The following is a 15,953-nucleotide window of genomic DNA, read 5'->3' as shown; positions in this document are numbered from 1 at the left end:
TAATTAGGGAGATAAAATAATAGCGTACATTACAGAGTAGGGACAAGAGAATGCTATGGGAAGAGTGGAAGGAACCAGCAGGCAAATGGCACTGTTCTGCATTAGAATTGATTTAAAGCCTGGCATTTTTGAGAGAAGAAAGCCTCTAGACAAAAATGTTGGAATTTAGACTATCCACCAATTTCAGTAATTTTGTTATAAGCTGAAGTAGGCCCTGTGTAACAATCATGGGAGTTTGGAGAGGTCTACAGCAGTGGAAAGACTGTGGTCTTAAAAGGCCTTTGGACATTGCTGCAAGAAATGGAAGGGCACAGACTGCAGCTTTGAGGGATGCTTTCTGTAGGATGCATGGCACTATCTCCTCACTGCCTCCTTTACATATTAAAAAAAAAAAAATTGCTGTTTATTTTAGGACGTGTCTCCATCCTTTGGTTATGTGACTAGGCAGTTGCAGAACTGTGCTGTCTGCCAAGCCCTGAGAGGAGCGTAGGGGGACCATAGGGGATCTTGCAGTCTAAAAATCCAGATGGTGCCTGTGGGAGGTTTGAGTCACTGTGATGTAGGCTGTGTTTGACACTGCCACACTGAGGCATCCCGAATGGGTATAAATGTGGAGGTGTGGAAGATGATTGGGAGGTTCCTAGGATTACCATGGTTTCCTGTAAACCCCACTTGTGTGGTAATTGTAGGGTTCTAGGAGGAACTTTTTTTCCTTCTTGCAGAAGCTCGGATGATGATGGGGAAGAAGAATCAGCCACTCAAGGGAATAGACAAACACATGATAATCTTTACAGAGTGCACATGCCCAGCCTCTATAGCTGTGGGAGTAGTTATGGCAGTGAGACCAGCATTCCAGCAGCAGCACACACAGTCAGCAATGCTCCCGTCACAGAGTACATGTGAGTATCCCAAGAAGAAGGCCATATTGCAGCTTGCCTGGGTTGCTTCACTCTGATTTTACTGCAGCTAAGAAAACTTGCTGCAAGGGTGGCACTTCTGACCAAGCAGCAGAAGTGATAAAGGATTCTGTTTGAAGTGTCAGAAGGCATGTTTTCCTATTGCCATCTACTGGGACAATGGAATTGCTTCAAAGTGCTGCAGTAGAAAGGGTTGTATTAGGCAACTTACTCAAAAATACGTACTGCAGGATTTAGAAATCTGTCTACAGAGAAGAAGAGGTAAAGTGCTGTCCGGGCTACTAATTATACAATGATTCTGATTCCCAGAAGATTTGATTCTTCAGATAGAGCAGGTTTGCCAGGGGATTTTAAGCCTCCTGAGAGACTGAGAGCCATGACAAAACCTGCAGGCTGAGTCCTTTCACAGTATTTGGGGTCAGCTCTAATGTTTGTTGGAATATGGAGCTACATAGTTCAGCCGGGACCTTCAGCGCTTTCTCCAGAAGTGCTTCACCCTGATCACACTTCAACTATGTTCAAGGCCCATCTCTTTTGGGCTGACACATCGTTTTTTTTTTCTTCCTCTTAAACTTTGTCCTTATTTTATCTCCTTTTCTGCAGCTTGGCAGTTCTGCCTCTGCAGGGAGTCAGATTTCACACAAACCTTTTTTTAAATCACTTGATATGATCCAACATGGGCCCTTCAGAGTGAGAGTATAAAGACAGTGCTTAATCTGAGGAAAAAAAATGCTAGCTTTGTGCCCTTAACTGAAGAAGGGAACCTACCTGGCCTGGAGGGAGACTGAACTGCTATAGTAGATCTGAGGGTGCGTGTGCTCTGTCCCATGTCACTGTCAGAGACCTTCCCCAGAGAAGTGTGGCACATACCCCTGTTACCATGTGTGTCTTCCTTTCCTAGGAGCCAGAATGCAAATTTCCAGAACCCCCGCTGCGAGAATACCCCGCTCATTGGCCGTGAGTCCCCACCTCCCTCAGTAAGTCTCTCTTCACTGCTCCTCTCTGCTTCAGCAACTTTGGGGAATACACGTTTACCACTCCGATATACTCTGAAGGGAGCTGATTGTGCAGCCAAACAGGATCTGGCCCATAAATGGCAGCAACTTTAAATAGACAAGCCATGTCTCACCTGCCATGGAGAATAGAACCCCAGTATGCTACTTTGGGCATTGTTATAAAAATGATAAAACTAAATTTATTGACGCTGATAATCCTATGGGCCCAGTCCTGCCACCACTGAATTGCATGAGTATCTTGGTGGGTGACTTCAGCAAGACGATTCACTTGCATGCAGTAACTAGCTATCTGTGACATTGGTTCCTCAAGTTTAAAAAGAAACTTCTGAAAACAGTAAATTCAGAGTTATTGCTGAACCTCTCTCCTTAATCTGCCCTACAGAGATAATAAGATGAAACTTGTATTTTTTTTTTTGAGATTTATTTTTTAATCTTTTTTTTCACAGCTCTTTTACTTTCTTTAGAATCTATTTTTGTATTTAATTTCCTATGGAGGAAAAAAAATCTTTCATGGAAGATTTTGGTATTTGGAGTGGCCTCGTAGCCCTTTCTGTATGCTGGATAAAATACAGGCTTGCCTTCATGTATGTGTAAGGACTAGAGGAGTCTTGCCCTCCTTCACTGGATCCTGTAAACCTTACTTACACCAGACCTTGGAGAACATGCCATCGCAGTGCTGACTGACTTGGTGGTGTGATTACAGACGATGAGTAGTAGCATGTTTAATAAGCAGCCAGTCTTCGGGTATAGGTAGAGAAAATATACTCTGTGGTGCTCTGTTCTAGTTCATTATGAGGGGAGGAAGAGGAGACTGGAGGATGAAGGAGGAGGAACTGTGGTGGAGAGGGGGGAACGTCACATTCATTTTTTCACTTCAGAATGACCAGTTCATCTCATCTTAGAGCAAAGTGGCGAACCAGAGAGTTGATCCTTGTCTTTGTGTTTGGCCAAACCTCTTGCAGCCTTCTTAGAAATAGAGAGTTTTTCCTGATCCCTGGTGTTCTGAACACAAGCTCTGGTAGCATTATCTGCTCTCAGCAGTCAGACAGTCTTCAGGAGAAGAGCTGACATGTTGCACACAGTACAGTGTGGCAAACGCTTGCTTTACTGCTGGCATTTCCTGTTTTAGGAAGGGCACTGTCCTTCTGGCACTGCCGAGGCATATGCTCGTTCAGTGTCTAGGTCCTGCCTTCCCTTTCCCTACAGCTCTTCTGCTTCAGAAAAAGCACACTCCTTTCCACAGGGGCTTTAGTTACCAAGAGGTTCCTTGCTTTATCAGTAACTGTCTGCATTAATGACCCTGAGGGAGGATCTGAGTCCTGGTGCCTTACTGGTTTCTGAGAGGAGATGAAGATGAGAGGTTTTTCAGAGGAACTTGACTTGGCAGCCATCAGGATGGGCTGTAAGGAGGTGTAGGAGCTGGGGGAGGCGATTACATCGCTGCTCCCATGTAGACAACAGGAGCTTCTCCCTAGACAAAGCAAGGATCAGGCTGTAGGATAAATGAGTTTTCTAGAGAGAAATACTGATCATAGGTGGGCAGTTGAGAGAAGGAAAACGTCTGTTGTCCTGCCACATTGGCAGACAGCAGAGAGGGGGGCTTTTCTGGGATTTTTGTATACAGTTCTCAGCAGTAGGTAGCTGAGACCATTCTGAGGTGGAAGAACTTGCAAGACCTGATCTTAGCAAATTGTCTGTGGAGGGAGAGAGATGAAAAGAAAATACAGATGCTCATGTGCATGTCCCTCTTGGGGAGGGGGAGGTGGGATAACCATCCGAATAGAGAAAAGAAAGAGCTGATCTATTCCATACAGCTTTATTTCTGAGAACAGATGGTGAAAACTAAGACGTGATGATCCTGCTGCATTGTATGTCTGTTACTTTTCCTGGCTTTTTGTTTGTTTGTTTTTTTCCCCACTTCTCTCATTCCTTCTGTTTTCTCCTTCTTGCCTCAGGGCTATTCCCTTAGGGTTGTAGAGCCCACCTTGTCACTGACACACACCACAGCGTTTCACTTGCTTGCACTGTGTTTTTCATGCACGTTGAGGCTGCACTCTCTTTTTCTCTCTCTTTCTTGCGTCATCACAGTTGTATTTGGCTGCCATGGACAGTAGCAGCCATATGAGCTGGCAGCTTAAGCCCTCGGACAGTGCACGGACATACTGGTAACAGCGCCCGCAAATGGAACAGGTACTGAAAAAAAGGTCCTTCTTGCTCAACCCTTTCTCCACTCCAGACCACTCCCTTCATCCCTGCACTGTTTATCCCAGGCCAGTGCCTTTTATTTCTTCACGTTCCTTCCCTCTGCACCCCCCACCCCATTCCCTCCTGCCAGGGGTTAAAATTAATCAGTTTTGCTCTGCTGCAGACTCAAGGAGCAGTATCAACCTTGGAAAGGCTTCTGGTGCACGTTGTGATGGTTAGAGGTCCATGCCTTGCAAAGGCAAGCCAAACTCACGGCTGCTTTAACTCAGAGTCCACACTTGAGAGCAGCTTGAATGCTTAGGACTGAGTAATGCTCAAATGTAGAACTTGTCTTGCATTTCAAATGCAGGGTGGAAATTCTCCCATCACAAGAAGCCATTTTCTAGAAGTAACAAGAACCAATCTAGCAGCTTTTCCATCAGGACTGGTTGTCTTGTTCCAACCTTTTGGCTTCCCTTAAGCCCTGCTGCTCTTCTGTTTGCCTTGACTGGTCATAACAGCATGTGCCCAAAACCGCAGATACTTATCTGCCATATGTTTTAAGCTCCTCCGTAGGATTTTTAATTTGTTGAAAGATCCTGGCTGGTGATGGTGGCCTGTCCTAAAGAGTTGTTTCACTGCCTGTTAGATCTGTGTGCAGCTTCTCCTTTTATCTTTGCGTTTAAAGTCAGAAAGGAGTAAGTTTTAAAACAACTTCCCTAAGGGAAACACAAACACAAGCACTAAGATCTATTTCATTCTGTTTCAAAACCTTTTTCTGTTTTGTTTGTGTGTGTCAAATCATTCCTTCCATTTCCCCCAGGCTCTGTGAACAGAGCCCTCCTAGTATCATTCCACTGTCTGAATTCTTAATGTGCTGTTGTTGCTCCTGTTCTCCAAGGGAGCCAGTATTTCTTCCCTTGCAGTGGTCCATGACAAAGCCACATGCATAACGAAAGAGTATAGGTGGTCTGCATTAGGCCTTGTTAGTTTTAGCTTGGTGGAATATAGGATGTAATTAGAGTTCCCAGGCAACTCATTATCTGGTATCGAGGACAGTGTGCTCATTCAAAGGGAACTACAGCTGCAGAGTAACTGGAATATGTTGGTTCCAGTTGGAATAGAGGGCCCTTTGCATTTGGCTCATGCAGTCAGTGACCCTTATCTTACATTTTGTTCCCAGAAATACATGTCCATAAAGCTGCTGTTCCTCCACTTCTGCAATTCCTGTTGGGACTTTTGTTAGCCTTGCATTGGAGTCCTTTCTGTCATGTTGCTGCTTGGTCTGCATTCTTGCTGCCTCTTGCCGTTTGTCTGCCTGCCTTGTGATGTGCTGGGAGAGATGCTGTCGAATCCAGTGTCTTGATGCCCCCCGCCATGGTGCATGAACGCAAACACACTTGTGTGTGCTCTTAAAGCATGGTGCTAGCTAGTGCCCCAGGAAGGGTCACAAGGTTCTTTGGTCTTAAGTCTTGCAAAGACTGTTCTTGGGTGTGAGCTCTTGGTGTTTTTTCTGCTTTCTTATTCCTACAGGTGGTATTGTAGTGATGTTAGAACACTGTCTATGGGTCTATCCTATGAAATAAAATATTGTTTGAGGGGAAGAATTCTAGGACCTTCATTCTGGACTTGAAATATCCTCTGGGTTGAAACATGACCTGATCTCAGTCTGTGCTGTCTTTTGTTTACCTAAGGTCACACCCAGAGTTTAATGTGGTTGCATGGCTAAGTAAAAGGCATTGCGTTCTTTCCAAGACTTTAAAAACAAACAAAAGGAACAGAAACTCTGTTCTTCTGACTTGGAAAACTTAGAGTCCCCTTTGAATTCAGAGCCTACTGGCTGGAATAGGCTGTTTCCCTCCATCTTGTACCTCCCATGCATAATGTTACTAAACCCTCTGTTTTTACTGTGCTCTAGTTATTTGAGATGTGGATCGGCCTTTAAGAACTTGAACCCAACAGCTTTGATCTTTATTGGAGAGAGGTTTTTTTTTAACCACAAATAGCTAAAGTTTGTACCCGGAGTCATGGTTTCACATGGTAAGTGATCTTCCAGCATAGCTCAGTTAGCTGTGAAGTACTAATGATGTGCAGAGTACACAGGACTTGGTAAAATTTATGGTCTTTAAAATGAACTGATTTTCTCATTAATGTTTTTGCAACCAGTGATTCCTTTGCATGCAGAGTAAATGTGTTAAGCACATAACTGGTATGTGCTGGTAAACCATATCTGTGAAAGTTTTTACCCTCGACAAGCCTAAACCTGAAGGAGAAACTTTTTTCTTTTCATTTGAGAAGTGCCAAAATAAACTTGTGTGCAATCAGCTGTGTTAGTCCTAGCTGACTGGTAAGTGACTGAGAGGTGTGTTGTGTTGAATAGCACAAGCCACCTGAAGAAATGGTAACAACAAGAAGTCTGTTGGGTCATCTACTCAGGGTAGCCAACAGTGTGGGGAAGATATGGGTTGAAACTTTCCTTTGTGCTGTTTTTAAAAGGGCAAATAAGGATGTACAGGGACCTGGGTACTGCAGGCCAGAATCCTGGAAGAATCCACTGTGTGTGTTCTGTAACCTTCTATGAAAGCTCCTCTTAAAAGGAAATTAAATACAACCCTATGGCTATGTGAGGCACTGTATCCGGGTTACCTCAGAGTAGACTCTAAGACAACCTTAGCTCTGAATTGTTTTGTTTATGCTCGAAATCTTTAGAATTTCTTCTTAAAGTAGCTAAAGGCTCAGTTATTTTAAGTGTGCAGATAATACAGTTTAGTTTCATATCATGTATCTGGCAAGCTTCTGCTCATACATCATCATCTGTTGGCCTGTTCAGATGTGGGTAGCTATGTATTCACAGCATCTTTCCTCTGCTTCCCAGCAGAGGATGCGCTGAAGGACTTGAATGAGGGACTAGTGTCAGTAGCCTGTGGAGCAAAGCGTTCATACGATGACTATCAATGCAGTGACCGAAGGCTCAGTGCGTGCTTCTGGAGCTGCACTGGCTATGAGAGGTGCACAGTGAAGCAGTAGCTCTCTGCTTCCAGATTTCAACCATATTTTTCATGGCAATAAAAAAAAAAAAAACCTTAACAGAGGCAGTAACTGGTTCAAACTGTAATGGGAAAAGGATCAAAGGTACGAAATGCCTAAGTTAAGGAGAGAACATCAGCCCTAACTCTGACTACTCTGAGTCTTGGTTTGTTCCTTATGGTGATTTGCAGGTAGGTTTGAATGTGAAATACCTTCTGCTTGACTGTCCAAATCTCCTGTTGCAGATTACTTTGTTTTGGTGACACAAACAACTGTGGGATGTTTTCTTGGAGGAGGAAGGAGTGAATTCCTTCAACTTCTCCCTCCTCACTGAGTGTACTTTGTACATCTTTGAAATGGTGTTCATCAAGTGGCCAATCTTTATTTTAATCCTCTAAAGAAAGAAAGTTGATGCTGCATGTTATATGCTGAACCTGTATGATTTGTCCAGGAAGATGCACAATAACTTTCCACGATCATAGATTTTTCTTCTAATTACTTTTTACGGTATAAAACTTCAGCAACTGGAATTCTCTGTTCATATTCATCTCCTCTCACACTTCACATATAGAATACAAATGGAAAACAAGCAATCAAATGCAATTTTCCTTCTAAGCCTCTCATCTTAGCATCATGCTTGGCTGGTAAATTCAGCATTGCTTTGTCTGAAAGGTGGCCCACTTGTCCTATGAGAGAGTTCTTTGACTTCTAAGCCGCCCTGAGCCCACTGGATTAAATTCTCATATTTTTTAATAATGCCCTAAAATTTTTCTGAAACAGTAATCGTATTTAATTAACTGTATAGAACATAGTCCTTAGAACTGGCTAAGCTTGGCATTTTCTACCTTTTTCTTTCTCACTGATTAAAAAAAAAAAAATACATCTACAAAGAGAGAACAAATGTACCCTTTGTCTTCTAAATATAGACGCCATTTCTGGGCCACAGTTTTATATTAAGATCTGTGTTCTGCAGAAAGTTTTCCAACTATGGAAGACACTTAAGGATGAGTGTGCAAATAAGCCACAGGTACCTTCATCTTGTGCTGATGGGGTTCACTCTGCTAAGGCAGCAATGTGTCTCTTGTGTAGGGCAGAGGTTCAGCCCAGTTCTGTCTTTGAAGGCAAATTGTTAAAATACTATTAATTCTCTGAAACTCCCTTTAGATAGCTTTGCTTTGGAGAGCCTAAAGATGCCTCCTAATGTTCTTTCCCCGTGGGCAAGATAAATCCCACCTCCTGGTGTGAAACAATCTTTCAATTAGCTCTTTGCCAGCTTAACAGGCTATTTTATGTGGTACAGTTTTAAAGGTGATAAAAAGTCAGTATGCTGAAGAGCACTCTTGGGAAGCAAGATGTGGATATTATAGAATTACTCGAGCTCCAGCTGGTATAAAAAGAGGAAGAAAAATGTCTGTCCTCGCTGCCTGTTTCTAGTATCACGGTAGTGGAATCCCAGAAGCAGTAATGTGGTCACGATGAAGGCATTGAACGCATTGGCATAAAGAGGGAAAGTCTTTTATTCTTACTGCTTTGCTGTGTATCGACATGCTTTTCAGCTCAATATTCAAAGCTGAATGGCATATGTTAACTTCAGATGCTTCTGGGAACTGTTTTGGATTACTTTGCTTTATATATTTAAAAAAAAAAAAAAAAGACTTCTCATCTTTGTGAATTTCTCTTCTTATCCCCAAACTGGAGATTTGACTGCTATTGGATGGTACACAGGCTGGATCCCAAGCCACAGTGAACTATTAACCATCCAGTAACTGATAGCTAAGATCATCTTGTTTGATGGCAGCCTGTTTCCAGCCTGGCAGGGTCTGTTCTTGCTTGGGCGTAAATTGTTCGACACAGATTCGTTCTTCCCCAGTCTTCTTCCAAGCTGCCCATATGTGATGCATGCAGTCTTCTGCAGCCCTTGTTCGCTTAAAATACAATGTACTTTTCACCTGCTTTCTTTTCAACCTCCTTTTCTGACATGGTTGAAAGAGGCAACATGACTAGAAGAGGATGAAGGTGTGAGGTGGGTTTTTACATCTGCATCATTTCCATTTCCTGCTGTTCTCTCAGGTGAAGTGTGAAATATTTTGACTGAATGACTGTTGGATTTCTTTCTCTGTAGGGAGTTTGGATAAATCATTAACCCATCTGCACTGACCTGGCCAGCATCCCTGCAGCAGTCTGAGTGTATGTCACTCAGACTCAACTACGCCATGACTTGTGAAACTTTTCTTGTCAGACCAAGCCAGCACTTGATACGCTGTAAATACAGACCAGCTTATGCCAGGAGGTGGTCGTAATCTGTGGTTCCGTGTTTACATTAGTCATTCTGACTTGCCTGTTTTGTTTGTTTTTGTTTTTTTGTCTTGTCTTCCTCTAGTACACCTCCAGCATGAGAGCCAAATACCTCGCCACCAACCAACCTCGTCCAGATGCTGGCAGTGTGCATTAAAATGAAAAAGCAAAAGCAAAAAAACCCTACACGTGCAGTCAGACAAAACAATGTGCCAACTGCTGTGCCCCTGTGCTGTCCTCGTAGAACAATCCTGCTGTTCTGCCCAAAATCCAGTGCAGCTCCTTCTGTTTCTCCAGTTCAGACCACCCCTCTAACCTGGTACCTGTCCATTGGAGTGGAAGCCCCTTTTGAATTTAAGCCTTCACCTGCTGTACCCGGTGTGTGAGAGAGAGCAAGCGTGTGCAGGCAAGCAACGGAGAGATTACCGGCCCATCCTGGGTTCCACCTGCCTGGGGCCAGCTTGATCGGTAGCCCTATCAGAAAATGTCAGTGAATATCTTCTGCCCCCTCTTTCCCCTCCTGTTTCCCAGAACGACTTGGTGAACGGTGGTAGTAGATCGTCTTCAGTTCTGCAGAGGGATCAGCAGAGCTGCTCAGTCTGTCAGACTCTGAAGAAGCAGATAGCATACGAGGAGGGAAAGCCAAGTCAGTGCACAGTACGATGTTTTGGTGGGAATCTTCTGGTCCAGCCTCCTGTGTCTGGGAGGAGGGAAACCCCTGCCCCATGGTGTCACTGCATATCCACTGTAATTTGGGAGCCTGGGGCTCTGTTTTAGAGCAAACCACTCCACAGCCCTGGTGACATCTTTTAAAAAGAAAAAAAATCCAATGCCTTTTCTTTCCCACTGTATCTAGTATGTGAATTCTTGAGGAGGAGCAGGGGGTCCCAGCACCAGTCAACTACCCTGTCCATTGCTCTGAACTGGACCTCTCTGCTCCATCAGGGAAGCCCAGGTACTTGCAGGTGGTGTTTTGGGTGCTGCCTTTGTGAGGCCATCACACAGATCAAACAGGAGCCAGCAACCCACTTGGTGCCAAATTTTTCCAGGAAAAGACTTGTAAGTCTTTATGGGTTTTTTTGCACTGAACAAATTTCAGTTCTCTGATGGTAGGTCTTATGGGACAGTCAGCTTACAAGAGAAGGGGGAGAGGCTGCAAGCACCAATAGATTTATAGCAAATGGAAACTCTCCCTGCAGGAGTGACCTGTGAACTCTGCTGGACTTTCCTCCTCCCCCCACTTTTTTTTTTTTTTTTTTTTTTCCTTTAATCATCATTTGTGGTGCAGGGTTGTAGACCTGGCATTGAAAGAGGTTTTTGGAGCCTCAGTCCTGACAAATTCACAAGATGGGCAGTATACTTCCTCTGTGTTCCGGAATCAGAAACCCAAATGATATCTTGAAAATATTGTGACTGTCGGAACAATTTTTTATTTTTTTATTTTTAGTTTTTTTAGTTTTTGTTTTTCCAGGCATGTTGCTAACCACTATCTGACCATATTAAGGCACATTTAGGGCATTTTTCAAGACCTGAGAGACAACAAAGCTTGCAAAGGATAAATTGGGTGCCTGCAAGGGGCAACATCCTCCACTGGTGCTGTACTTTCCACTGAAGAATGGTGCTCCAAAGGGCACTGACAGCTTCCTACTAAAAAAGGAGACTGCCACTTGGGTGGTTAGAAGTAGAGTACTGGCCTTTCAGTAAGGAAGCTATGATGTTCCTTTTCTTTGTTTACCTCTCTGAGCAGGGACATCTTAGTATAGCTGCTGAGCATGATATTGAATAACTGGCAGAGGAAATAAGTGGAAAACATCTCTCAAATCGGAGCTGAGCCTCTGGCGGATGCAGTTCATCTTCACCTCACTGATGTTCAGGCTCAGCATCTGTTTATCCCCATGTCTGCTGTATGGGGCTTACATCCATAATTTGGGGCACAAAATCTACCAATCTGCCTTTACCCGAGTCAGTTGCCTTCTTGCAGCAAGGTAGGAAATGCTCCTAGCAGATAGCTAAGTAGGATGATGGTATTTCCTGTGAAATGTTACCAGCTCTGTGGAAGAGCAAGCTTTGAGACTCCTATTAAGAAGACAGAAACCACTAACAGACTGCAAAAGCTGTAGGCCAACTTTTATCATTCAAAGGAGTGAGGAAGAAAGGAGGACGTGGTACCACGCTGACAGGAAGAGAAGTTTTTGGAGAAAACTCGGCACTTCACCATAAATCCGTAAAAGCAGGATTTTCTTGCTCAGGACTGAGTAGGCCTTTCAGACACATTTGATGGGCTTCACACTGAAACATACCTCGCTGTTATCAAATAACAAGGGCAGGGAAACATAGCCACAGGTTGTATGGAGGGGCAGTGTGGCTCGTGCACCGGTTTTGCACTCTGTCTTAAAGCTTAACAGGAGACCTGTGTATGGAAGCATGTTGTGTGGTTAGCTTGCAGAGCCCAAAGCATGCAACTGCTGTCCAGGGAGAGAACTGAACCTCCACCTCACTTTGAAGAAAGAAGCAAGAGCTGTGTAATCCCTATTAAGACTCAGTTGTTCTGCCATCGTCTTTCCCTGCAAGCGTGTGCCCGGGTTGCTACTTACGCAATCATTTTTAGGGGAGCTGCCCTAAAATTTCTGACCTGGTCCTACTCACTGAAGGCAAGCGTTTTGAAGGCTCGGGGGGTGTGGGGAACCCTATGAGAACGGGTGCTTCTGTATATTGCTGTATACAGAATGCATCCTGAACATGTGTGTGACTGCACTTTGGGAAGGGTTGGATCTGAATTGTGGCATTATCTGTGCTAGTGATAAGGGGGAGCCTATGCCTTTTGTTTGCAGCATCTAATGCAGCAGCCACCTTGACCTGCTTCCTCCAAGGTTTGGTATAGTCACTTAAAACACCCAGAGCAACTTCTGACAATGTTCAGGGGCTTGCAGCAAGGCACAGACGTGGAGATACATGCTCTGTGACTTCAAAGTATAACTGGAAAGAATGTTACAGAGAACCATTTTGCTCTCTGGAGGCCAGCATAACGTGACTGTGGTGTGAGCTGTGTACCTTTGTCCAGCCAGCACTTCCTTTACTTGACATGGATATTGCACTTTTGTAAAGCATCCTGGAACTCTGCTGCCCTGCTGCATGCTGTGCAGAGCCCTGGATCAAAAACACAGACAAATTGTTTTATTTTATTTTTTTTACTGGAACCTTGAGCAACAGTGTGGCATTTCTGCAGGCTGGTCTGAACGGATCTTCTGAAGAACAGATGGCCTTTGCCTATTCCTATGGCTGCGACACAATCGGTCTCATCCATATGGTCACATTTTGTCTGTGGAGCAGACTTTCAAAAGCCAAGATCTCCCAGACTCTGTGCCTCCTTCTAGGGTGAACAGCAGGTGCTATCCGGCGAAGACTAATCTGTTCTAGATGACATTAATGGTTGAGGGAGTCCAAACTCTTCAAGCTGTAGGAGGTAAAGCTGCAGAGACTTCTCTCTCTTCCATTGTGTGTCTTCATTTTTAATGTGACAAAATGCCAAGGCCATATCACTCAGTGTGTCCCAGCTGACATTATCAGAACTTTATTCATGTTACTGGTTGCTAACAAAAGGGTCCAGAATTCAGGGGAGATGAGATTGGCCTCTGGACACCTTGCTGACTGCAAAATGGAAGGCAGCCTGTCTGGTTGAAGGTGACTGCTTCAGTGAAGACGCTTCATGTTACTTTTTCAGAAGCACAAATGTGGTCATTGGCTTGTCTGGTTGGCTTGGTTTATTTCCACTGCATCATCATGTGCGAATGACATTTCTTTTGGAACAGAGAACTCTTTCAAGCACACAAACATCTCCACAATGTGAAATGTAAATAGCATGTTGGACTCTCGTGTCCAGTGTTCAAGACTGCATTGTACTTGTAAAGGAAATCGAATCAAGACTTGGCTGTGAATTTCTTGTGCTGTCTTGGGAATATAACTGTAGTGTTTGTATCCTGTATGTAATATTAAATTGAGTTCATTTTATGTGCTGATAAAAGGGTTCAAGCTAAGATTTTTAGCGTACATCCGTGTATCCAAATGTGAAGGATGGAGTGCTCCCTTCCCCTCCTGTCCTTTTTAAGTTTTTTCTCCATTTGATAGGTGTTAATTTTCCGTGTACAGTCATCTCAGCCAAGATGCAAGGGTGTTCATTTGAGTGCTTTGAGGGGGACACAGTGCATGGGGATTTAAGTGATCCTAAGTTAGGATTTCCATAGCAGTTCCCTATAAATACTTAGTGTTCACATTAAAAGTTTAGCCTTTCTGAGAGTAAACTGTTTCTCTGCGGGCTGCTTAATCATCACTCATGGGAACTTTTGGTACTGCAGTGTTGACAGTAGACAGGAGTGCATGGATACCTGAAGAGCAAGGTACAGAGATACCTGCGTGGGTAAGCCCATGTTTATTTCTGGTCCCACCTTCTCTTCCTTCTAGCAGCAACAGCAACTGAAATAGCATACTGAGCCCTTTGAAGAAGAGAGAAGTGTCTTGGCTTGCTAACTACAGCTGCCCCACCTGATTTAAGAGTAGAGTAGGCTAGTGTGTTTTCCTTTAGATGAAGCCACCACTGAGGGGTGTTTGAAATACTTCCTGCGTAGGGACCAAGGAGAAACCAGAGCCTTCCTCAACTAAATGAGTCTGCTAGTGAAACTCAGTGAACATCTCTCGCTTGGAGAGGAAAGCTCTGTCAGGCAGTAACTAGGAAGTAGATCTTATGCCCTGCGAGAGGGGACCTGACAACACTTAACGTGTACCTTGACCAGGTGGCTTTTTCCATCACAGACAACTCTCCTTTTCCAGAAATTATTTGTGTGCATGCTATGGATGGCTTCTCTAGTCATTCCAGGAGGCCCAACAGAAGCTTGGGGTGTTTTAGAGGGTGAGCGAGCGCTCTGCTCTTTCAGGGGAGAGAGCGGGCTCTCCTGCCGAGCCGGGGGTGTGCGTGTTGCCTAGCTGCGGGCGAGAAGGGGAGGGTTGCTGGCGCTTCTCATCCAGCCTCCCCAGGTGCATGCATGAACAAAGTGGAACATAAATTGATGTACAACCAGAAAGTTCAAAATATTCCTTTCCTAAAGAGGATAACTGTAGCATGAAGCTCTTAGGTGCTCTGCATATTTGATACCACATTGCTCCTCACTATGCAATTCCAAAGTCCTTCCTTCCTCTTCCTCCTCTAATCTCGCAAGATGACTTCTCCAGTGTCCTCAGAGCAGGACGTCACCGAAGTCCCAGAAAGGCTCTTTTGTTTCATTGTCCTCTGCACTGGGTCCGGGTGCCCAGCTCTTACGTCACGTGCCTCAGGTCCCTTGTTAACGGGAGGCCCCATGAGTTTTGTTCACATCATTCAGAGGGAAGTTTTTTTTCTTGGACACTGTGCACAGAAACCTAACGATGAACATGTACCTGGCCTTTTTGTAACTTTTCTGTTTTTCTTCTTAACCATAATGGTTGTATATCATACCACTTTATATACATATATAATATATAAATATATATAATTTTTTTTAAACTTTGGACCTGCTAGTTTCTTTCAAGTGTTCCTGCACTTACCCAAAATGTTTTTAAATTGTGAGGGTTAAAGAGGATTGAGCCCATTTTTGTATCTTTCCTTTTAATTCTGTAGTTCTATTGATTGTAATGTAGCTATTTTTTACTGTAACTTTTTGTTTTGCAAATACTAAACAAAAAAAAAACCCCTAAATGTAATTTCTGTGGTTTCTATTCAGCTTGGATTTCATGTTTTAAAAATAAACAACTTAAAACCACTGTTCCTATTTATTAGCTCTTATTTTCTTATTTCTTCCCTTATTCATAAACCTGGCCCAATTTCTGTTCTCTCTCATACACTGTTGGAGATCCATGCACTAAGTGCAGGTGATAGAGCCATACGGTCTCATAGAGGGTGGAAGGAAAAGGAACACGAGTGTGCTATACTGCAAAGCCAAAATATTGTTGGTGTCAGTCCTGCTAATGTTTATGTGAGATGAGGTGTGTGCATGTGTATTAACAGGGCTCCTTGCTTTCTTTGCTTGCAGTTCTCAACCTGATCTGGCTGCTGCTAGAAATCTTAGACTTTGGGTCTTCTAATCCAGTTTTAAGACGACTTTTTAAAATGAATCTGACAGTTTTAAAAAGCCTCTGAGGTAAAGCAGTTGATATGGAGATTTCCTCCAGGCGCCAGTGGCATTAAGCAGCCTCCTGGCTTTCACCCCAGCCTGCAGCCGGATGCTGGGAGGGCGATGCGCTGGCAGTGGGGAGGCGTGAACGGGGCCGTGGAGCCGGGCTGGGGCTGGGCGCGAAGTCGTCCTCCTAACGGGGAGCCCCGGGGCTGGCAGGCACCTCTGTGCAAGGCGCTGGAGCCCTTGGGGGACGTGTCCATCGGCCCACCGGAGACGTTTGCCGGGCTGTGACGGCTCCCAGCGCCTGCTCCGCTGTTTTATTTACATTGCTCTTGAGCAGCAGCAAGCGCGAGAGGTTTTGCTAGCCCACG

The 15,953-nt window shown here is 44.2% G+C and overlaps 1 protein-coding gene across 3 annotated transcripts in view; it reads left to right on the top strand.

Moving 5' to 3' along the window:
- The window catches only part of TTYH3 (tweety family member 3), an 82,642-nt gene extending 67,478 nt beyond the window's left edge, over window positions 1–15,164 (top strand). For 2 of the 3 annotated variants that reach the window (XM_067306070.1, XM_067306069.1), the window contains 3 exons: window positions 723–899; window positions 1,819–1,894; window positions 9,525–15,164. In XM_067306070.1, coding sequence (XP_067162171.1) covers window positions 723–899; window positions 1,819–1,894; window positions 9,525–9,596 — 325 coding nt within the window. In that variant the 3' untranslated portion in view covers window positions 9,597–15,164. The remainder of the gene's footprint in view (window positions 1–722; window positions 900–1,818; window positions 1,895–9,524) is intronic. The other variant, XM_067306072.1, reaches the window with a different exon arrangement.
- The last annotated feature ends 789 nt before the right edge of the window (window positions 15,165–15,953 follow it).

Source organism: Apteryx mantelli, chromosome 16 (assembly GCF_036417845.1).
Source record: "Apteryx mantelli isolate bAptMan1 chromosome 16, bAptMan1.hap1, whole genome shotgun sequence".
In the NCBI taxonomy this organism is placed as follows: Eukaryota; Metazoa; Chordata; class Aves; order Apterygiformes; family Apterygidae; genus Apteryx; species Apteryx mantelli.
The sequence above is the reverse complement of the archived record's forward strand: the minus strand, read 5'-3'. Positions and strand labels throughout refer to the sequence as shown.